Source organism: Podarcis gaigeae (genome assembly GCF_964106915.1).
Source record: "Podarcis gaigeae genome assembly, chromosome: 8".
Classification (NCBI taxonomy): domain Eukaryota; kingdom Metazoa; phylum Chordata; class Lepidosauria; order Squamata; family Lacertidae; genus Podarcis; species Podarcis gaigeae.
Window position 1 is genome coordinate 20,219,437 of NC_139684.1, and position 24,793 is coordinate 20,244,229.

The following is a 24,793-nucleotide window of genomic DNA, read 5'->3' on the forward strand; positions in this document are numbered from 1 at the left end:
CACATTCTTGGCATGGTAAACCTGAGTCAGTTGCAATGCCAGCGCTGAAACTATATCCCTGTTTTCATTCTCTCCATCTCCTAGTGAGGGGTGAATTTATCCGTGTGTGTGTTTGTGTGTGTGTGTGTTTCTGGGCTTTTTATTCTTCCACTTGTAAGTTCCATTTTGTACACCAGCTTGCCATTTTTCTGAAAAGTCCTCATAAAAACGCGGCAGCATTTGAGTGTGAATTTCTCCCGATATACATAAGAAGCTGCATTATACTGAGCCAGACCACTGAATTCATTTGGTTCAGTATTATCTGCACCAGGGTTTCCCCAACTTGGCTCTCCAGCTGCTTTTGAACTACAATTCCCATCATCCCTGATCACTGGTCCTGCTAGCTAGGGATGATTCGGTTTACGAACTCTGCAAAACCGAAAGTAGTGTCTCGGTTTGTGAACTTTACCTCAGACTAAGAAAGGAATCCGAACGGTGGAAGGGCACCGGTGGCAGGAGGCCTCATTAGGGAAAGCACGCCTCGGTTTAAGAACGGTTTCAGTTTAAGAATGGATTTCCGGAACGGATTAAGTTCGTAAAGCAAGGTACCACTGTATTTCTATTTCTCCGAGAGCCAGTGTGGTGTAGTAGTTAAGAGCGGTGGACTCGTAATCAGGTGAACCAGATTCGCGTCTCCGCTCCTCCACATGCAGCTGCTGGGTGACCTTGGGCTACTCACACTTCTCTGAAGTCTCTCAGCCCCACTCACCTCACAGAGTGTTTGTTGTGGGAGAGGAAGGGAAAGGAGAATGTTAGCCGCTTTGAGACTCCTTCAGGTAGTGATAAAGCAGGATATCAAATCCAAACTCTTCTTCCTCTTCTTCCTTAGAAAACTCAAGCAAAACCTAAGAGAATCCTCTTTTGGCTCTGGCATTTTGACTCCCACAGTTGGCATGCAATGTTCGAAATTCGCCAGACTCCAGGCGCATTTTGAGCCTGGCTATTGGCCACTTGGGACATGGGTGGTGCTGTGTGTTAAACCACAGAGCCTAGGACTTGCCGATCAGAAGGTAGGCAGTTCGAATCCTTGTGACGGGGTGAGCTCCCGTTGCTCGGTCCCTGCTCCTGCCAACCCAGCAGTTCGAAAGCGAGTCAAAGTGCAAGTAGATAAATAGGTACCACTCCGGCGAGAAGGTAAATGGTGTTTCTGTGCGCTGCTCTCATTCGCCAGAAGCAGCTTAGTCATGCTGGCCACATGACCCGGAAGCCGTACGCCGGCTCCCTCAGCCAATAAAGCAAGATGAGCGCCGCAACCCCAGAGTCGGTCACGACTGGACCTAATGGTCAGGGGTCCCTTTACCTTTACCTTTACCTTTATTGGCCACTTGCAACCCCAGGATGCTGCCTGACATCTTCACCATCTGGAGACGTATGCCTGGGGATCATTGGATCTTGACTGTTTTCACACACCAACAACACATCCTGTAGTATTCTCTCCATGATATTTTATCTGCACAATCAGAACGGATTTCAGGAACCCAAAAGTCATATAGAAAAATAAGACTTTCAAACTGTCTGGCCCCAAAATGGCAACTAGATATTATTCCAGTTTGGCGACTGTAACCCTGGTTTAAGGAGCCATTTGGTGCTTAGCTTATATATCTGAGTTTCTCACACTGTTGACATGTGGTCCCCAACAGAAAACAAAGTTGCCCACCTGTAATCTAAAGCAGCATTTCCAAAATATTCCCTGGGTGGAGTGAAATGGTTTCAACTGGCAGAAGGTGGAATAATGTATTTATTTGTGTTTTTAAGCTGCAGAAACCAATTCACGGTATTATTAGAACTCCCCCAAATGTTGGTGACACTACCCCTTCTCAGGCAAATATAATTTGGGGGTAGGTTTTCCCATATCCCACAGCAAACCCCGCTTACAACTGGAGCAAATTGACTTTAGCTGCTTCTCTCCCGTTGACACACAGGATGAGGGAACATATTCCCAGCTCGGGACAGTCCGTGGCCCAGCAAATTTCTTGCCTCCGGCAGAGTATGTGAGAGGATATATGCCAGGAAGTTTATGGCTGGAGACTTAAATTGCCTTTCATCGCTTCCAGGCACGATTGTCTAGCACAGAGGAGGAAAGGGATTAGCAAAAGCAAGGCACCTGTGGACACGACTTCCTCCAGACTCTGTCTGTTATTCATTGACAAGGCCTCAGTGTTGGCTAAGTCATGAGAGCTATATTGTTCTGCATGGTTCTCCACGAGGCTATACCAGGTCCGTTTCCTTGTGAGAAGACACGTGCTGGATATGTGCGGCCCTTTTTTCGTAATACTATTTTTATTTTTATTTTGAATGATATTTATAAGAGGTGGGGAACTTCAGTCCTGTGTGGCCCTTTCAAGTCCCTCGATCAGGCCCTCAGAACTCTCCCCAAGTCACACCCAAATCCCATTTTGTACCCTCTCTCAAGTTTTTTTCCACCTGCCTGGTGAACTCTAGTTATGTCTCTATCCTTCTGGATAGAGGATAGAGAGGGGTGAGTGAGTATGGCTGGAGAAACCAGCCTAGAGGGCAAAGGTAAAATTTGCATTCATTGGTCCACCCATTTTGTTTGTTTTTTAAAAAATATATTTTTATTTGGTTGTACATATTTAAAATTATAATCACACCACAACATATCCACAGTTAAACGATTCCTCCGAATCTCTGGACTTCCCACCTTCCCCTCCACAGGTTCTCTTGTTAAAGCTTTTCTACTGCATTTTTTTTCAATAATCCAAGTTTTTTCTAACTCCACTATGTCCATAGTTCTTGTTACATTACAAGTGTTATTGTAGTATGCTAGTGTTTTCATCTGCTTACAGTGGTCTTTAAGGTAAATTATAATTCCCCCCCATTCTTTGTTAAAGTATTGGTTTTCCTGGTTCCTGAGCTTTCCAGTCAGTTTTGCCATCTCGGCATAGTCCATCAACTTAATTTGCCATTCTTCTCTGGTAGGGACTTTATCTTCCTTCCATTTCTGGGATAATAACATCAGTGCAGCTGTCATCTTTCTGCTCTCTTGGAATTTCAGAACCTACAATTCCTAATAAAAAGCCTCTCTTTTTTTAAATAAAAGTTATTTTAAACATTTTTTCAATTCATTGTATATCATTTCCCAGAATGCTTTTATTACACGTCCACCACATATTATAAAAGGTGCCTTCTTTTTCTTTACATTTCCCGCAGATATTTGTACCTGTCTTAGACATTTTTGCTAACTTACTGGGAGTTAGATACCAACCGTCCATCATTTTCATATACCGTATTATCATATACCGCAGTGAAAGCAGCAATCCCTCTTATTGTTCTGGCTTCTATGATAGCTGTGCAGCCTGCATTCACTCCATAAGACGCACACACATTTCCCCTTACTTTTTAGGAGGGAAAAAGTGAGTCTTATAGAGCAAAAAATACAGTAATTTTCTTTCAACGTACAGCATGCTGAGAATTTTAAATCAGCTTTCCAGAACCTCTCCCAAGATGAGAGTTGGATATCCCTCACATTGCTCTGCCCATTTTGACCCAGGACCCTGCCCACTGCCACCGTATGGTCCCCAGAAGCTTGCCCAGAAGGGAACGTGGACCCCAGCCTGTCAGAAGGTCCCCCCCCCCCCGTTTCAAGGATGAGAGTTGGAGAGGAGAGAGATTTTGTCCCCCACTTTGCCCCACTCTCTACCCCTGAGAGCTTTCATGAGGGAAAACACTTGACGGGACTTTCTGGCTTATTGGGCTGAGGCTTAAAAGATTTCCTCTCTTCCAATGCAGTGTCCTGATTCTCTGTTGATGCTACATGGTGTCAGAAGTGAGATATCGCTTGGGGAGGGGTGTGGCCAGGGAAAAGTCTTGAATGGCCAGGCAGAGAGGCCTGAAGGACCACATTCTGCCCCTGGGGCCTGAGGTTCCCCACTCAGAAACAATAATCCCCCCCCCCCAATAAACAGTCGGAGAGTATGTTGTGGTGGGGAAGGAGTTAACGTTGTCTGGAATGGCAATATGTCCAAGGGGGTAAAAGCAGGTGGAATAGGGAGCCTGATTCTCTAACAGGGGAAGGAAAGACTAGGTCATAGGCAAGGAATCACAGCAGCAGCAATGCATCCAGTCACTGCAGCTGGGAGTGACTTTTCTTGGGGGGGGGGATATTTTTTATTTCATTTTATGATGTACAGTGGTACCTTGGGTTAAGTACTTAATTCGTTCCGGAGGTCCATTTTTAACCTGAAACTGTTCTTAACCTGAAGCACCACTTTAGCTAATGGGGCCTCCAGCTGCCGCTGTGCTGGCGGAGCACGATTTTTGTTCTCATCCTGAAGCAAAGTTCTTATCCTGAAGCACTATTTCTGGGTTAGCGGAGTCTGTAAGCTGAAGCGTATGTAACCTGAAGCGTATGTAACCTGAGTTACCACTGTACATACGTAAGACAGAGAGAACAATTATAACAAGAGATGAAAATCCAAAGACCAAACCCAAAAAAATATGCACGTATAATAAGTGCAATTTCAACATGAGTTAAGTAATGGAGTCTGAGAAATGAAAGAATAAGGAAGGAATATTTGTGTTATTTGATTGAGTACAGTTCCAGATTTTCCAGACTTGCGACGGGGGCTGCCTTGAAAACGGCGGTTCTGCTCTATATGTGATAAAGCAGTCACATTTTAAAAGCGTCTGGAGGTTCCAGACCTTGTTGAAATCTAAAATTATGCGTCATTTTCTCCATTATCACTATATCCCAAAGCGAGTGGTAGCTGGGAACGATTTGACCCAGACAGACCACTTTGCAACAGTAATGACGAAAGATGTATTACATTTAATGCATGAATTGAGGCAACTGGGAACCTCAGATGGTTGGATTGTTGTTGTTTTTTCTCAATCCCTAACTGAATTTTGGATTGAGTGGGTGAGGGAAAAGGTTTGATTCGAGGCCTAAAATCGAATGTGTAAAATTTAAGATTTGTTGCTCAAATGGAGCAAAGGTCCTGCGCATTTTTAGTCAGATGTAAACCCCCTTGATCTCAACAGTTCTGACTCCCTAGTAAGATTAGATCCAACATGTAATTTTTTTTAATGTTCTGCTTCATTAATTCTCTTATGATTATGATTATTTGTAAAATCTTTTTTCATTAAGTTTTACGTTACAAATTTAAATTCAAGCATTAAACACTAACGTTTAGGTCATTTAGGATTCCCTGAATCCTTTGATTCCCCTCCGCCCTTCCATGGTTACTATTATCCATCTTTTTTCATCTGCTTCACTTATTTTCTGTTTTTCTTAAATAACCCATTTTTACCTGAATTTTTAGTACATTACAAACGTTACTCAAATCCCGCCAAAGTTTTTAGTTGTTTACAGTGTTCTCTAAGAAACATTGAAAATTTTCCCTGTTCCTTCTTAAAGTTCTTCTCTTCCTGGTTTCTGATTTTCCCGGTCAATTTTGCCATTTCTGCCCCATTAATTCTCATCCTGTGCCTGTTCTAGGTCCTCGTCCCATCGCTCCAGATTTAGAAGGGGACCTTCTCTTCCTCTTGGACAGCTCTGGCAGTGTCTCCTACTATGAATTTTCCCGGGTCAAGGAGTTCATTGCGGACCTCCTCAGGCCGTTTGCCTTCGGCCCGCACGATGTCCAGACTGGGGTTGTCCACATCAGCACCATGCCCACGATGGAGTTCCCCTTTGACCGCTACCTCTCCACCGGGGCGGTCCAGCATGCCATTCGCAGCATCCAACAGGTGATGGGTGACACCAACACAGGCAAAGCCCTCTCCTTCGCCAAAGACATGCTTTTCAGTGGGAAGGCCGGGGCGCGGGCTGATGTCCCCAAGGTGATGGTGTGGGTGACCGACGGCTTCTCTACAGACGACATCTCCCAGCCAATGCAGCTCCTGAAGGACATGGGGGTCACGGTTTTCATCGTCAGCACGGGGCGTGGGAACTACTTGGAGCTGTCCGCCGCTGCCAGCCAGCCTCCAGAGAAGCACCTGCATTTTGTGGATGTGGACGACCTGACCATCATTACCAAGGACCTGAGAGACTCCATTGCAGGTAATTGGGTAGCGTGTCAAAACAAACAAATGCCCGGTCAGATCAGAACTAGATCCATTGGGTCTTGTCTCTGGCCTGCCCAAGTCCCAGAATGCAGTTCGGCGGACGTCCCAGTACATTGTGGGTACATTAAATTGACACATACACAAAGCCTCCTATAATATATAAAAGGCAAAAAGGTAAAGGACCCCTGAACGGATAAGTCCATTCAAAGACGACTATGGGGTTCATCTCACTTTCAGGCTGAGGTAGCCGGCATTTGTCCACAGACAGCTTTCCGGGTCATGTGACCAGCATAACTAAACTGCTTCTGCACAATGGGACACCGTGATGGAAGCCAGAGCACACAGAAATGCCGTTTACCTTCCCACCTATTTATCTACTTGCACTGGTGTGCTTTCGAACTGCTAGGTTGGCAGGCGGTGGGACAGAGCAATGGGAGCTCACCCCGTCGCAGGGATTTGAACCACCGACCTTCCAATCGGCAAGCGCAAGAGACTCAGCAGTTTAGACCACAGTGCCATCCAGCTCCCTTGGCCTGAAAGCAAGATGAATGCTGTATCCCCATTGTCGCCTTTGACTGGACTTAACCGTCCAGTCCTTTACCTTTTTTTACCTTGTAATACCTAACTATGAATTAAGAATGACTCAACTTCATTCCTGCAGTTCTGCTTTGAGAGAAGAATCCCATTCATGTCATCTACTTAGAGGTAAATTCCACAGGGTTATCTTCAGTTAAGTCCAACTCAGAGCAGACCCATTGAAACAGATGAACCATTATTATTATTATTATTATTTATTATTTATACCCCCCCCCCATCTGGCTGAGTTTCCCCAGCCACTCTGGGCAGCTTCCAATCAAGTGTTAAAAACAATACAGCATTAAATATTAAAAACTTCCCTAAACAGGGAACCTAAGTTAGTCATGTCCGTTAACATCAATGGGCCTACTCAGGATCAGCATCCGCTATACTCCATGGTTTCCAAACTGTGGGTTGTATCCAATGCTAGACCCATTGGAATGCCAGAGTTAGGCCATATTCACACCATACTATTATGCCACTCTCAACAGTCACCTTCATCATCATCATTTGTACCCTGCCTATCTGACTGGGTTGTCCCAGCCACTCTGGGTGGCTTCCAACATATGGCTTCCCCCAAAGGATTCTGGGAGCTGTCATTTGTTAAGGGGTGAGGAGAGCTGTTAAAAGACCCCTTTTCCTCCCCTCCCAGAGCTACAATTCCCAGAGTTCCTTGGGGAAAAGGAAGGACTGTTAAACCACTGAGGAAATTCCAATGGAAACAAAAGCAGGGTTGGAAATGGCCAGTGTTTGTGTATCTGCGCCATGCCCAGAATGGAAATAAATTCAACAAATATGATCAGCGATCAATCTTGTCATTGCTTTTAGTCCGCAAACAAGGCACCCACCCACAATTTGAATTACACGCCCTTTGCTTTGAAATGAATGGGGCAGAATAGCATGACAGTGTCGCTTCCATGATCCGTTACTTGAGTTATATGATTTCAGCACAGCAGATGATGAGATGAATAACCTAACTTTTGGCAGAAGACAAATTGCAGCAGAATGGAAACCGGGCGCTGAGCGCAGGGCAGAACAGGAAAACGATGCCTTCTTAAATCCCTGTCTCTTAAGAGGTCCATCTTTCGAGAAGGGAATCCAGCGTGCTCCAGATCACAAGCCTCGTTCCCCAAGCAAAGGCCGAAACCCCTTGATCCGGCTTGCTTGCATGTCTATTACCCACAAGGCACCTCTTTCCTCCTTTATTGCTTTCTCTCTGGCCATTTTCCCTGCAGCTGCAGGCAGTTCTTGGGGCTGCTAATGGTTTGGAAACTCACGAGGGTTACTATGGAGCTGGGAAAGCTTCCACCCATTCCTTGGCAACTTTGCACTCCTTAATCTTAGGGGATGGTTTTTATTTCATGTATTTTTATTTTATTTTTAAGTCCCTTCTGCATCTTGAATAGTTGCTTAGCACTAAAGTCTTTCCTCAGCCTTGTTTTGCTCCACAGCTCTGGCACAAATTCATTTTGCCAGGAATAGTAATAATAATAATAATAATAATAATAATAATAATAATAATAATAATAATAATATTTTTATACCCCTCCCATCTGACTGAGTTTCCACAGCCACTCAGAGCGGCTCCCAACAGAATATTAATAATGATGATGATAAAACGACAAAACATCAAACATTAAAAACTTTCCTAAACAGGGCTGCCTTCAGATATCTTCTAAAAGTAAGGTAGTTGTTTATTTCCTTGACATCTAATGGGAGGGCGTTCCACAGGGTGGGCGCCACCACCAAGAAAGCCCTCTGCCTGGTTCCCTGTAACTTCGCTTCTAGCTGTGAGAGAACCACTAGAAGGCCCTTGGAGCTGGACCTCAGTGTCCGGGCTGAACAATGGGGGTAGAGATGCTCCTTCAGGTATACTGGGCCAAGGCCGTTTAAAGGTCAGCACCAACACTTTGAATTGTGCTCAGAAACATACTGGGAGCCAATGTAGATCTTTCAGAATTGGTGTTATATCGTCCTGGCGGCCACTCCCAGTCACCAGTCTAGCTGCCACATTCTGGATTAATTGCAGTTTCTGGGTCATCTTCAAAGGTAGCCCCACAGAGAGTGCATTGCAGTAGTCCAAGCAGGCGATAACCAGAGCATGCACCACTCTGGCAAGACATTGCGCAGGCAGGTAGGGTCTCAGCCAGCGTACCAGATGGAGCTGGTGGACAGCTGCCCTGGACACAGAATTGACCTGTGCCTCCAAGGACAGCTGTGAATCAGTGATGGGCCAATTGGGGCCCACTAATCTTTGCCTCTCCAACTGTGTCGCTGGATGATGACGTTACTGGGTGATGACAGCTAATGTGACATAAGCTGATGGACAGGGCTCACTCCTGCTTGACCAGCAAGTTTGGACTCTCCTCTCGTCAGCTGGGTAGTGGAGGGTCTAAATCCTGCTGGGTACTGTGGGAAAAACACTTGGGAGTTAGACCCCTCCCTCCGTCCCTTGGATCAAGTCTAACAGATGAGCAGGAGTGCCCACTGATTAGTCAGCCAGCCAGCTGACATCATGTGGCCCTCCAAGTCTCCCTCTCTGGCCCTCAGATCTGTACCCAGGCCACACACCCTTCCCCTCGGCTCCCCACACCCTCCCTGCCCCACACCTCCAGTATGGCTTTCATGAGTGTCCCGGAATTCTGCTCCTTCTTGCATTCAAAGCACTTATAAACCGTTTGAGATTTAAACATCTCTCAGCAGTGTACAGCAGAAAAAGAAGGAACGGCATCGTTAACACAGAATGACAGCAAAAATACCAGCAAAGTAAAATCATGCAAGAATAAAATGAATTGGAATTTAAAAGGATTTTTAAAAAATCTCTTGCTTGTTTGGATGTAGGATAGAGATGGGGGGGAGTGTCAGTCTGTATGAAAAGCACCTTATTGCCCAAAGGTAATAATCAGATTTGTTGCTCCCCCCGCTCCGCCTTGGATGGAGAAAGGTTCCAGGAGACTCTTCTCTGTCCATTCAACCACTCTGTTCAAAAAAGGTCAGGCCTTAGGAGGTTAACAATCTCAACTGCCATGGAAACCTCTGTGGCCCTTGATTCCTTTGCGGCACATGGCCACAGAGCAATGGCGGGGGGCTTCCATTTTTCACCCCAAGGCCATTCGCCATCTTGCACCCACTGGCACCCATCAGGACTCCTCTGAGCAGATAAAGCCAAACTGGTGCCCTCCAATGTTTGGTCTCCCGAACCCCCTGGAGGGCACTAGGTTGGCGAAGGCTGCTGCAAAGCCACAGATCAGAATGATGACCAGCTTCTGAGCTGTGGGACTGGGAGGGCGTCCAAACCACCCAGACTTGGCTGCCCAGGAAGACGCCCAGAAGTTGCACTATGATATCATAGGAGGCCTTTTTTTCAAAGGCCCCCTTTGTCGAGAGGCACAAGACGGGCATTGTTCCGCCGAGCTGGGCTGGTTTCTCCTTGAATTCCCCGCATCTGCCAGCAGCTGGTTGGCATTGCCCGCAGGGCTGGCTCAGCTCAAGCCAAAGCAATGCTTCCTGGCTGCCCATCCCTCCCTGCCCCGTCTCTGTGGACTCCCTTAACCTGGAAGAGGCAGAAAGGAAGAATTCTCCTCGGCTGCATGTGATCTGCGCAAAGCAGAAAGGACAGCTTGTGCTTTTCAGAGACAGACACACCACGGGGTTTTAGCCTTCGATCAGAGCTGGATTTCGGAGAGCACAACCAGTTTGCCCGTACTGGTTGCTGAGCTGAGATGGCAACAATGACAACAACGGAAGGCGAGAGGCAGGGGGGCACCAAATTTTGGCGCCGCAAAGCGAGCTGCTGAAATTTTCAAGCCCAAACTCCGTCATTGCTTCCATTCCAGGGTTCAGGATTCCCCCAACACTTTCTTTTTGCTGTCTCACAGGTGCAAAGAAAGAGAGGGAATGACAGGGCAGGCATAGAATACAGAGGGTTGTTGAACTCACAGGCTGAGATATTATTATTTTGAGATCTGGGCAGTGGTGCCCTTTGGGGCTGGTAGGATGGAAAGCAGGGAGCATGACAGTAGGTGGCGCCAGAGCCAATAAAAGGCAGAGCCTACTGGTTCTAGTATTGGCCTTCTCATCCTCTTCGCTGCTGAGTTCCACAAGGGGCAGCACTGAGACTGGACAACCTCTTGGACTGGTTATAAGAAGGCAGGCAGGCAGGCAGGGGCTAGCTTGGTGGTGAAGAACCTTTAATAATAATAATAAAATAAAAATTTATTTATATCCCGCCCTCCCCAGCCGAAGCCAGTCTAAGAGCGGCTAACAACAGTAAAAGTAACACAGTTTACAGAAAATCACAATCAATTAAAATACATTCTAAAATCAGCCTGAGGGCCACATCTCCTTCCAGGGGCCACATGCCAGTGTGCGGAGGGCCAGAGGCAAAAGTGGGCGAAGCAACCAATATTGCAGCTGTCAGTCAATCCGAACAACTGTGAACTAGGTGCCCTTTATGTGGTATTAGATCATATCTATGGCATAGATTCCTTGAAAGCATGCGGCTTCTCCCAAAGACTCATGGGAACTGGATTCTGGGGATTGGATCTCCAGGCATTTGCAGGTTTCTAAAGGAGTCATGGGATGCGGGTGGTGCTGTGGGTTAAACCACTGAGCCTAGGCCTTGCCGACCAGAAGGTCGGCGGTTCGAATCCCCATGATGGGGTGAGCTCCTGTTGCTCGGCCCCTGCTCCTGGCAACCTAGCAGTTCGAAAGCATGTCAAAGTGCAAGTAGATAAATAGGTACCTCTCTGGCGGGAAGGTAAACGGCGTTTCCGTGTGCTGCCCTGGTTTGCCAGAGGCGGCTTTGTCATGCTGGCCACATGACCCGGAAGCTGTACGCCGGCTCCCTCGGCCAATAAAGCGAGATGAGCGCCACAACCCCAGAGTCGGCCACGACTGGACCTAATGGTCAGGGGTCCCTTTACCTTTTTTAAAGAGCCATTTCCTCAGTTTGTGAAGATTGGCTGCAAGCAGGCAAGCAGGCCACTCATGTTGTGTCCAGGGCGCCTGCCAAGGTTTGATCACCAAGTTGACAGGGAGGCAGGGCGTGTGTCATGCAGATAATGAGGTGCAGCAGGAAGGCACGGTCTGAGGTTCACATGCCAATTGCACGTTTGACAACCTGGATTCCACACACGCCCACACACTTGTAGCTGCTTCTTCTCAGGCTGAGTGATGTCACATTTCTTCCCTGGGGCTGTCCGTGTCCGCAGCAACAGGGCTGAGCGACCACAGACAGCAACGGTGCAATCTCTGTTCCCCTTCCTTTTATAGCAGGGGAGCCCCCTTCATCCTGAGAGCCACCTTCCCTTCTGGGCAACCTTCTGCAGGGTGGGCGGAGGATGCCAGGGGTGGGTGGGGCCAGAGGCCAAAGTGGGCGGAGCAAGAAATGCAAATGTGGATTTTAAAAACATAGTAAACAAGTTTCTACACACATGGTCCTTCGCTCCTCCTCATTCTTCAGCCAGGCAAGCGAGGGACAGGATCAGAGTTCTAGGCAGGAGAAAACACTCAAGGAAGTTGCAAAGCGTGTCTGGCGAGGGGGCGTGGCCTGGGGAGAAAATGGGTGTGGCTGGCGAGGGGTGTGTGACCTGGGAAAGGGGGTGTGGCCTGGAGTGAGGTGCGTGGCTGGTGAGGAGCCATGGCCCGGGTCAATATTAACTCAGCGGCAAGAGGGAGGGAGTCTAAAAGCCAAACAGAATGTCGAGAAGAAAATGCCCTAGAGTTCGTTTTTTTAAGATGCTTTGGAAACAGCTACTTCAAGGGGGAGAGAGCTGCTCACCAGCTCAAAGAGGAGAAACGGCAGAAGAAAGCTTTAAGACAATGAGGGTTTGAAGCAGAAAGAGTGAGGATGCTATCAGGCAGTGGTGGTGAACCTCAGTTGTTGTTGTTGTTGTTTAGTTGTTTAGTCGTGTCCAACTCTTCGTGACCCCATGGACCAGAGCACGCCAGGCACTCCTGTCTTCCACTGCATCCCGCAGTTTGGTCAGACTCATTTTTGTAGCTTCAAGAACACTGTCCAACCATCTTGTCCTCTGTCGTCCCCTTCTCCTTGTGCCCTCCATCTTTCCCAACATCAGGGTCTTTTCCAGGGAGTCTTCTCTTCTAATGAGGTGGCCAAAGTATTGGAGCCTCAGCTTCAGGATCTGTCCTTCCAGTGAACATTCAGGGCTGATTTCCTTCAGAATGGATAGGTTTGATCTTCTTGCAGTTCATGGGACTCTCAAGAGTCTCCTCCAGCACCACAATTCAAAAGCATTATGGTGCTTTTGAATTATGGTGAGCCTCAGTCTGAGGGCCCAAATCCGGCCATCGGGACTCTCCCCAAGCCACACTCTTCACTGGCCTGGCTCAGCACCCTCCTTGGGTGTTTTTGCTTAACTGGAATGCATGCTTGAACTCTGATCATGCCTCTTGCTTGTCTGGACAAAGGATAGAGAAGGGTGTGTTTAGAAACTAGCCTATTAAAAACTTATATTCATTGCTCCGTTCCCTATTGCCTCTGGCCCCATCTACCACTTCCACACTTTTCAGTGCAATTCCCTGACACATTCCTTCCAACAAAAAATAAGGCAATTCCCCCACCCACCCACCCAAAGCATTTTTTTTTATTTTGATCTTTTTTGCACAAGAGCACCAAACCCACTTTAACTGAGCAACCTGCATTTATTAGCCTGTAGGCAGTTGACTCTCATCTGCAATGCAACCACAATGTGGGTGTACCCATGTTGCAGATGGGAGGACTGAGGCTAAGAGAGAGGAGAGGGACAGGGAAAATTTATGCATTGCTTACAGCTAGCTAGGAAGCAATTAAGATCCGATTTCCAAATCTCAGCTACGGAAATGAATGAAGCTTTCAACGTTCTCAGGTTTGTCAGAGGGCTTGCATCTGTCTGGACGCTTTGGGCGGGGAGCGACGTGATCCTGCGCGGTTCTAGCAACCTGGCGGCCCACTGGGGTAATGTCTGTACAGTTTCAAGGCCTGCCAAGCATGCTAGAGAGCTTTCTGTGCCTTGGCAGGGCCTGGCTTGGGACGGGCTGGAGCCTGTCTCTGTACAGTAGTGAGCAGAAAACTGGCCAGGCCAAACGCAAGGAGCTCACACGCCCCTGGCCTGCCTGGTGCCTGATTTTTATTTTTTAACTGAAGGCAAAGCAGGCTTAAAGCTTCCTCCAGACCTGCAGCAAGCCCCTTCCTCCCTCTTATCGATTTCCCTCTTTCACTGACAGCCATCAACAGGCCTGCTTAGGAGCCTGGCAGCTAAGGGGGGTGGGGTGAACAGAATGTGTCCTTTAAGGGGCACCATAGGGCAGGAGTTTGAAGCATGAAACTGGGTCTCCACCATCCCACCTGAAAGACATCCCACCTGCCACTATGGCAGGGCTGCCTTACAATGTATGGCATAATAAACATTGCTTTGTTGTATCCAAAGCTAGACCTTCCCAAAGTAGACCCATTGAAGTGAATGGGCATGCCTAACAGAGCTCCATTCATTCAAATGGGTCTACACGGAATGGAACATCCCATCGCCACCTAAAACGAGTGAGGGACCTTTTTCACCCCTGCAGATCAGGTCCTTTTCTCTCCCACCCCACCTCTTGAAGGCCGAGTGTCACTGGTGGGCGCTGGGCTGCCCACCTGTCAATCAGCTGGTGTCGCACTGATGTCAGCCGACCTTTTCGTCACATTGGAGTCTGGTTTGCTGGACTCTCCTGGTGCCGCCCTCATAACCAGGAAGGGATTTAACCTGGGGGTTAATCAAGGTCTTGCTTGGGTCTGCAGGGAGATGTTCATGCAATTGAATAGGAGCCAAGGATGAACATCTGGCCGTTCACTCCAGGAGTTGGGAACATCTAACCCTCCAGATGTTGCTGAGCTGCTGTTCCCCATCAGCCCCTGCTATCGAGGTCCAAGGCCAGAGGGATGCTGGGAGTTGGAGTCCAGGAACATCTGGAGGACCACTGACTCCCCAACCCAGTGTAGTGTAGTGTAGTGGTTAAGGGCGGTGGACTTGTAATCTGGTGAACCGGGTTCGATTCCCCGCTCCTCCACATGCAGCTGCTGGGTGACCTTGGGCCAGTCACACTTCTCTGAAGTCTCTCAGCCCCACTCACCTCACAGAGTGTTTGTTGTGGGGGAGGAAGGGAAAGGAGAATGTTAGCTGCTTTGAGACTCCTTCGGGTAGTGATAAAGCGGGATATCAAATCCAAACTCCTCTTCTTCTTCTTCAAACCTATCCTAGACCCAAGACTGAAATGGCAGTGATTTAGGAGTAGCTCACAGCCCCAAGAATAGTCCCTAAAATCCAATTTTGGGGCCCAAGCTTAAGATCTGCAAACCCTGCCCCCTGGAATATCCCCAGGCGTTTATTTTTATTTCATTTGTTGAATTTGCATATTGGGCATTCTCTCCCTAATAAGAAGGGAAGAGACCCACCAATTTCTTTCTTTTTTTAAAGTAATATTTATTAAAGGTTTAAGGATTACAGAAAGAAAAAAAGAAAAAACAAAGTTAAACAAAACAAAACAATACAATAAAGGGGGGAAAAACAGAAAACACTACTTATCTTAACAAAACAAAAACAAAAACAGAAACAATTAAAAACACATCAAATATTCCCATAACCTATCTTTCATTTACTTGTTTCATTGACCTCCTCACATCTCCCTTTTTTGTATTCTAGTTCAGTTAGCTATTTCAGCAAATCCTTTCCATCTTTCTCAGTTTTTGTCCTATAATTTGTCTTGACACAATCTAACCTTACTTTCCCCCCTTTAGCCCATTAACAATCTATTTTTACTTAATTCTTTATAACATTTCTGCTAAAGCCATATAACTTCATTCCAACATCCTTCTAACATCCATTAATTTTACAATGTTTCTGTAAATAATCTTTAAATTTCTTCCAATCTTCTTCCACCGACTCTTCTCCCTGGTCTCGGATTCTGCCAGTCATTTCCGCCAGTTCCATGTAGTCCATCAACTTCATCTGCCATTCTTCCCGGGTGGGTAGATCTTGTGTCTTCCAGTGCTTTGCAATAAGTATTCTTGCTGCTGTTGTAGCATACATAAAGAAAGTTCTATCCTTCTTTGGCGAGACCCACCAATTTCTAACCTTCAAATTGCTCACACTGATGTAGATGATGTTGTCTCTGCTTCCACCTGGTGGTCTTGGGGGAGAGTTGCAGAGAGCAGAAACACACTTGGGGGGATGGGGCATGTTTAACTCACCTGAGCCTACCCTCCTCCTTAATAAGTACTTTTAATCTAAATATAATATCAAGTTGTGGGGCTGTCTGCAGCACTAGTCCTATTCAGAGCGGACCTACTGAGGTTCATTGCTATATCGGGGTCTGGAAATGTAATTGAATTGGTTTCTTTAATGCTGTGGGTCTCCAATATTTTTTTCTCTGGGTCACACTTTAAGAATAAAAATTTGCTCACGCCACACCAACATTTTTATCGATAAGAAATACATTGGAAAACAGAAAGAAACGACTCCCAGCAGTGCTTGATTTATAACAGAATACAACTACAGTACTTTACAATATGATCATGGGACATTGATAAAGTATAAAGCAATGCAGTAACATAAGAACACAAATCATTCCCAAAATATAATTATAAACAAGCCTCTTACATGTGCACTTTGGTATGTATACAAACTCAAGGAGAGGTGTGAGCTTGATTTTGCTGGGTAATTTCATTTATATTAGGTCTAATTTGAGACAAACATCTCCTCATCAACAGAAGGAAACCTTTCTCTTTTCTGATCTTAATAATAGGAGTAATAAGTATAATAATTTATTAATTGCATGCCACCCACCTGGCCGTTGCCCCAGGCGGCTCCCAACAAATTATAAACCAAAGTAAAACATCAAACCTTGAAAACTTCCCTATACAGAGCTGCCTTCAGAAGTCTTCTAAAAGTCAGATAGTTGCTTATTTCCTTGATACCTGTCAGTTTGAAAATCCCTGTTCGCAACAATTTATCATGGAAAACTGCAGAAGAATAGCCAATGTGTGGGTGCTGTTTCTGGTTGTAAATCCAAACAAGATTATTTTGATACTATAGTATCAGTGTAGTAACCCTGAAATGTTTAAAAGTTTCTTTGATTGTCCTTCAATGTTTCCACCACACTTTCCATCCTCTCCTTTGAGAACCACTGGTTTAATGGCACAGTTAATTGGTTGAACAAATGGTGGTTGAGAGGAGCAAGTCGGTTTTCTTTTGCCTAGTTGTCTAATCATATTATTTCAATACTCTCCTGTTGATTTTCATTTGTCACATTTTACAGCTTGTTTTGAGGCTGTTTTCTTTCCTTGTTTGCCATGAATTTCCCTTGCTTTCGCAGCCGATTCTTACATGCAATGTTTCTTTTCGTACAAAAGAAGATGCTGTACTTAATTGTGCTTCACGAAATGTAGAAACCATCTGATATTTTTGGATGTTTGCTGTTTATTTGAGATACCTTAGCCTATGTTGCAAACTGCTCAGAGTTTTATTTAAACAGAAGCAGTGTGTAAATCGTCTAGATAGGAAAATACAGTGGTACCTCGGGTTAAGAACTTAATTTGTTCTGGAGGTCTGTTCTTAACCTGAAACTGTTCTTAACCTGAAGCCCCACTTTAGCTAATGGGGCCTCTTGCTGCTGCTGCGCCGCCGCTGCACGATTTCTGTTCTCACCCTGAAGCAAAGTTCTTAACCTAAGGTACTATTTCTGGATTAGCTGAGTCTGTAACCTGAAGCGTATGTAACCTGAAGCATATGTAACCCGAGGTACCACCGTAAATCATTTCATGGACATGTCTAACCCAGAGAAACTGGAATGGATATATTCACCCTTCCCTACCTAAGAAAAAAACATTGATCAATGAATCACTGTGCCTTTCTCCACTCCAGGTGTCATCCAAGCCAAGCGTCTACGTGCGACCGATATCTCAACAAGCAGCTTCCGCCTCATTTGGCCCAAGTTTTTGACACGGGAGACGGGTTATTATGTCCTGGAGTATGCCCCGACCGGAGACCCCAGGCGGAAACTGACCAAGCAGCTGACAGGTGACCACACCAGCTTCCTGGTGAGCAACCTGGTGCCCCAAACCACATACGAGGTCGCCCTCATTCCTGAGTCCAACGAGAGATACATGCCACCCCAAACCACCAGGGTCACCACCTTGGAAGGTAAGACAAAGAAGGTCTGGAGGGGGGTGGGCACAATGGAAAGCCATCCTAACTGAGCCAGCGGCCCACTGAGAGGCAGAAGTTCTCTGGCCATTTTGACTGCTTGGCTCCTTGTTCTCCTGTCTATCTTCATTGTGGTCGTGCAGTGTGGCATAGTGGTTAGAGCAGGGGTTCCCAACCTTTTTTGGGACATGGCCCTCCAAAGCATCTCTAAAATCCTTATCCATGTGGTAAAGGTAAATGGACCCCTGACCATTAGGTCCAGTCATGGCCGGCTCTGGGGTTGCGGCACTCATCTCTTTTTTTTGGCTGAGGGAGCCAGCGTACAGCTTCCAGGTCATGTGGCCAGCATGACTAAGCCGCTTCTGGCGAACCAGAGCAGCGCACGGAAACGCCGTTTACCTTCCCGCCGGAGCGGTACCTATTTATCTACTTGCACTTTGACGTGCTTTCGAACTGCTAGGTGGGCAGGAGCAGGGACCGAGCAACGGAAGCTCACCCCGTCGTGGGGATTCGAACGGCCGACCTTCTGATTGGCAAGTCCTAGGCTCTGTGGTTTAACCCACAGCGCCACGTGGAGGGAGCCTAAAAGGCCATTAACTGTTAATAACTCATTCTTGAATTGCCCCCCTTAAAAATCAAATTGCCCCCTTACGGGGCGTGCACCCCACATTGGTAACCATGAGTAAGAGTGTCCAGCTAGGACCTGGGAGTCTAGGGTTCTAATACCAACTCGGCCACAAAGTTTGCTGGTCACTGCCTCTTGGCCTAGCCTACCTCACCTTTGTACAGTACGCTGGTTTCCACACACAGAGAGACCCCTTTCTTTCTTTCCTCCATCCAGGCAGCCAGGCATTACCTCCTATCCCTGAACTATGAAAGCTGGTCTTTCGAAGAACAACTGCTTAAGAACTAGTGCCCATGTTTGATTGCCTTCCCTTTTCCCTTCCTTGTTGGTGGTTGTTGTTTAGGTAGTAAGTCTGCAGGAAGGGTCTGCCTCGTTTTAATTGCATGTCAGCTAGGGCTGCCATATTTCAAGAAGTCAAAAATCCAGACACAGTTTGCTCAGCTTTTCTGAGCGACCATCCAAAGTCGTTCAGCTATTTTAGGGCGACTGGCAGCAGCAGACGGCAGGGTGGCGAGAGGGCTTATGAAATCGCCATCTGGGAGACGACCAGGAAGCAATCACTGCACAGCGTTTCCTCCTGGGAACAGATGGAATCCCAGACATTTGTTATTAAATTAAAAATTCTCCCTGGGCATCATTTTGCTCCCACCCCACCCCAGACATTACTGGAATTTTCCTGTTTATATGGCCACCCTATGTAAGCCAATCTGGGAGCCTTTGGGGCTGAAGAGCAGGGTTCAAATGCTCTGAATAAATGTTGTTGTTATTTAGTCGTTTAGTCGTGTCCGACTCTTCGTGACCCCATGGACCAGAGCACGCCAGGCACTCCTGTCTTCCACTGCCTCCCGCAGTTTGGTCAAACTCATGCTGGTAGATTCGAGAACACTGTCCAACCATCTCATCCTCTGTTGTCCCCTTCTCCTTGTGCCCTCCATCTTTCCCAACATCAGGGTTTTTTCCAGGGAGTCTTCTCTTCTCATGAGGTGGCCAAAGTATTGGAGCCTCAGCTTCACGATCTGTCCCTCCAGTGAGCACTCAGGGCTGATTTCCTTCAGAATGGAGAGGTTTGATCTTCTTGCAGTTGATCACTCTTGAGTCTCCTCCAGCACCATAATTCAAAAGCATCAATTCTTCGGCGATCAGCCTTCTTTATGGTCCAGCTCTCACTTCCATACATCACTACTGGGAAAACCATAGCTTTAACTCTGAATAAATAGTAATGAATAAAATAAATTGTCAGAGTTCAAGGATACATTCTAGCCAGGTAAAAATTCTCAAGTAGGGGCAAAAGAGGATCAGTGAGTGTGTGCAGTCTGGGGAGATTTTCAAGGGCTACTCACAGAAGCCTGGTAGGACACATTTGGTTTGACATGAGGTTTCCTCCTTCCCCAAAACTAGATGGTCACATTATCTGATGGGACATAAGGGCCTTCCAATGTTCCTATGGGATTAAAAAAAATAAATCAATTCATCCTTCCCAAGATTTGCTGACCCACGCAATAGATGTGGAAGTGATTCATCATGTTTTCCTTTCATTCACTGCAATGACAGCTCCAGGATTTTAAGGGCCGAGAAATTATTACCTCTGCTTCTACCAGAATAAGCAAGTTTTCACGTCAGGCACCTAATTCTTGCCATTGGTGAAACTCCTCTCAGTAGGGGAAAAAAACCCAGGAAGCAGATGGTGAGATGAGGTTTGGCACAGCTCAGTCTCCGCATTGTGTTGGAAACTGCTCTTAAGGGGGTTATTATGGGATGCTAGTGCCATTCCACTTTGGAGCAGCTCTTACACTTTGTTCGCTTATGTCACAGCTGGGATAGATAAAAGGAAGGACTTCTTCATGCAGCCAAGAGACTAAGTATGGAATTTGCTGCCTTGAGAGGCAGTGAAGGTTTATAACTTTTGGATGGCATTAAAAGAGGGACAGAGAAATTCACGGAGGAGGAGGAGGCTGTTGGTGGCAGCCAGCCACAATGGCTATCATCTGCCTCAACTTTCATTTATACCTAGTTTGGGAAATAAATTATTAATAATAATAATTTTATTAATCATACCCCGCCTATCTGGCTGGTTTTCCCCAGCCACTCTGGGGCAGCTCCCAACATGTACAAAAACATAATTAAACATCAAACAGGGCTGGCTTCAGGTGTCTTCTGAAAGTTGTGTAGTTCTTAATCTCCTTGACATCTGATGGGAGGGCATTCCACAGGGAGGGCGCCACTACCAAGAAGGCAACTGCTGAAAAGTTGTCACAGGAACCCCAATATCAGGAGTCCTTGCTGCTGGTTCATATTCTACTATGTCATAGATTCCCTGAATTCTTCGCTCCTAGAAGCTGTCAGCATACAGCAGTGGCCACACCCCAGAAAATGGCTTTGACTGGCCAGCTAAACCAGATGAGGGCACCCTATGGGTCTCAAACCCAAGGCCTGGTGAGTTAGAGATCTCGCCTGTGTGAGAAGACAGGCTGTGGCAGCAGACAAGACCAATATTGGGTCCAACGGACAAGAAGGCCTTTTCTGCACATGCTGTAGAGCAGCGGTTCTCAATGTGTGGGTCCCCCAGATGTTGTTGGACTACAACTCCCATCATCCCTGACCTCTGGCCTTGCCAGCTAGGGGTGATGGGAGTTGTAGTTCAAGAACATCTGGGGACCCACAAGTTGAGAAAGGCTGCTGTAGAGGGAAGTGAGGGGCAGGTGGGGCTCATCAACCTGGGAAGGGAGCCCATCTGAGAGAAGGAAGACTCAGGTTCTAAACCTCCACTGCCTTGCGGGATATCTTTGGGAGAAGAAAAGGCTAAGGAGTAAACCTTACACAAATCCAGAGTGGAGTTCCTAAGATGGTTGGATGGTGCCTTGTATAATACAGTGGTACCTCGGGTTAAGTACTTACCGGTAATTTGTTCCGGAGGTCTGTACTTAACCTGAAACAGTTCTTAACCTGAAGCACCACTTTAGCTAATGGGGCCTCCCGCTGCTGCTGCATGATTTCTGTTCTCAAAGTTCTTAACCTGAGGTAATATTTCTGGGTTAGCAGAGTCTGTAACCTGAAGTGTATGTAACCTGAAGCGTATGTAACCCGAGGTACCACTGTAATTATTATTATTATTATTATTATTATTATTATTATTATTATTATTTATTACTTATACCTTGCCCATCTGGCCGGGCCTCCCCAACCACTCTGGGTGGCTCATTCCGCCCAGAGTGTATACCTCATTCCAGCCAAGCAGGTGGCAAACATTACTCTGCTTTCCTTTGGTCTACATCACTGAGGCTGAGGGGAAAGGCTTGTTTTCTGGGCAGCCCGGGAGCCCTTTACACTGCCCAGGCTTGCACCCTGCTGAGGTCACTAATGCAGGTTTGACTTCACCCCTGGAGGCACATTCCATTGTCTCTCAAGACAAGACAGATGCCAAGAACAATAGGCAGGGAGTGGCTGAGGTTTGATCCCTCCTTCTGTTGTTGTTGTTTTTGTTGTTCGGAATAAAATCTTATTCAATTGATACTACAGATATGGCCATGATTGCCCTGCTCCCATCTTAACTGAGGGAGTGTGTCAGAAGTTGCCTTGCACCAGATCTGTCTGTGCCTGTCAGGCATGGAGAGTCCTCCCCTCCCTTCAATAACTTCGCAGATCAGAACTAACGAGCAGTTGATAGGTTTAAAAAAAGTAAGGGGACCCCTGACCATTAGGTACAGTTGTGACCGACTCTGGGGTTGCGGCGCTCATCTCACTTTATTGGCCGAGGGAGCCGGCGTATAGCTTCTGAGCATGACTAAGCCGCTTCTGGTGAACCAGAGCAGCGCACAGAAACGCCGTTTACCTTCCCGCCAGAGCAGTCCCTATTTATCTACTTGCACTTTGACGTGCTTTCGAACTGCTAGGTTGGCAGGAGCAGGGACCGAACAACGGGAGCTCACCCCATCATGGGGATTCGAACCGCCGACCTTCTGATCGGCAAGTCCTAGGCTCTGTGGTTTAACCGACAGCACCACCCGCGTTCTTTTATTGCAGCATCATGTTGCGAGCACAAATACACAGCTCTCCACAAAGAGGGCAGTTGGCTAGTCTATTCCTCCTTCCGACTTCTGCAGCATTTTGGGCTCCAATAGGAAGTTCCTCCCTCCCTCTGACTCTATGATACGTTCGGACCACCAAGTCCGTGATGAGTGGGGGGGTCCCCCACTCTCTCAAGAGACGTCTCAACTAGCTGCTCCCTCCCTTCTGGTTCTTTGGTCATTATCTCATAACTGGGTAACTCTTCTCTTCTTTTTGTTAGAACGCTTATTAATTTTCCAATAAAAGACATCCAATTAACATATCAAATCATAATCCAATAAAAATAAAAAACTAAATTAAAAAAGTTCAAATTATCTTCTGAATTGTAATTTTTAATTTTACAACTGCCCACAGTCTGAACCTTGAGCATGTCCAAATCTCAGTCCTGCCTCTCATTGATATTTCCATATCTCAATTTTATCTCTCCAAACTTCTTTGTCTCTGGCTCTGCGATCCTCAATCATGTGAGAAATCAGATAACCTTTCATCCGCCGAGTGCAGATTTGTTTGTGTAACGTACCTTTTCAACTGTTTTTTTACCTGAATTTTGGCACGGCTGGGAAGTCAGCCGTTTCCCACCACCAGAAATAGGAAGTCTGCGTAACTCCTCTCTAAGCTATTCAGCTTCTGTCTCTCTCTCTCTCTGCTTCTGAACATGCTGTGGACAAGGAAGGGGCAACTCTTTCCCCGTCAGCTCTCCATCAGCGAGGAGCTGGTCTTCATTCCCCAGTCCTCGTCTTCAGACCATTCCCTGACAGTGCCCCCTTTCCAATCTGTCTACCTTCTCTCCACAGAGCCCATCAGCCCAGCAAGAGTCCTCATCTCAGACTCCAGGCCCCACAGCATCCGGGTCAGCTGGGCCCCCACCCCAGACAGCGTGTCCGCCTATCAGGTCCTGTATGGGCCCCTGCCTGGGAACGCAGTCAAGCTGGTGGAAGTCGATGGGAGCCTCAACTCCACCGTCTTGGATGACCTGACTGCCAACACCACCTACTTGGTGACTGTGTCTGCCATTTATAAATCGGGCAAGGAGAAAGCACTGTCGGCCAAGGCATGCACGGCGGAAGGTGAGGGGGTACCCATGCCCTCCACAGGGACAAAATTTGGAGACAAGGGAGGAAGGGTAGTGCTGACGAATTAAACTGGTGGCACAGGTGCATTCTCTACAGGCTCGGAGGCCCCAAACCAAAGGGAATGTATTACAAGATGCTGAAGAAATGTGGATTTTCCCCTTTCCAAAATAGCCCAACGTGTTCTGTTTAATATGTGGCCACCAAGGCCATATAACACCATATAACAGTCCTGAAAGACCTACATTGGTTCCCAGTATGTTTCCAAGCACAATTCAAAGTATTGGTGCTGACCTTTAAAGCCCTAAATGGCCTTGGCCCAGTATACCTGAAGGAGCGTCTCCACCCCCATAATTCAGCCCGGACGCTGAGGTCCAGCTGCAAGAGCTTTCTGGCGGTTCCCTCACTGCAAGAAGCGAACTTACAGGGAACCAGGCAGAGGGCCTTCTCAGTAGTGGCACCCACCCTGTGGAACGCCCTCCCATCAGATGTCAAGGAAATAAACAACTATATGACTTTTAGAAGATATCTGAAGGCAGCCCTGTTTAGGGAAGTTTTTAATTTTTATCGTGTTTTTAATATTCTGTTGGGAGCCACCCACAGTGACTGGGGAAACCCAGCCAGATGGGTGGGATATAAATAAATTATTAATAATTGTTGTTGTTGGTATTGACAGATCTGCTTGTCCCACGGCAAAATGGGTGTGGTTCATGAGAAGGGGAGGAGCTTTGGGGACCAGGCTGCCAATAGCATATAGTTATTTCTGTTGACATTTACTGATGGAAATCCACCGTCTTTATGCCCTCTTTCTTCCCGCTGGGCAGAGAACTCCAGGATAAAGCACCTGCGCTTCGAAGACTTGAGCCCCACCACTGTGAAGGCCTCGTGGGAGCCTGCCGACGGCAGCGTCCTGGGCTACCGGGTGAGGTGCCGGCGGCAGGCTGGCTCTTCAACCCTCCTCAGCGTCTCGCCGCAGATCCACAGTGTGCTGCTGTCGGACCTGGCGGAGGGCAGCACCAACAAAGTGTGTGTCAAGCCTGTGTACAGGAACCAGCAAGGGAAAGGCGTGTGCCGGATGGTCCACAAGCAGCCGGGTAAGCTGTGGGGAGACTGCGAAGCCCTCCAACGTAGATGGCCTTGCCTGAGAAGGGGATAAGATGGGTTCATGGAGGAGAAGGCTGGCAGCATCTACTAGTTGCAGATCCATT

At 47.1% G+C, this 24,793-nt stretch overlaps 1 protein-coding gene across 1 annotated transcript in view; it reads left to right on the plus strand.

The window, feature by feature from the left end:
* Positions 1-24,793, plus strand: part of VWA1 (von Willebrand factor A domain containing 1) — a 39,538-nt gene that overhangs the window by 12,635 nt on the left and 2,110 nt on the right. Inside the window, exons 2-5 of the mRNA XM_083752683.1 lie at positions 5,498-6,061; positions 17,544-17,822; positions 23,310-23,582; positions 24,410-24,679. Of these exons, the coding sequence (XP_083608809.1) occupies positions 5,498-6,061; positions 17,544-17,822; positions 23,310-23,582; positions 24,410-24,679 (1,386 nt within the window). The remainder of the gene's footprint in view (positions 1-5,497; positions 6,062-17,543; positions 17,823-23,309; positions 23,583-24,409; positions 24,680-24,793) is intronic.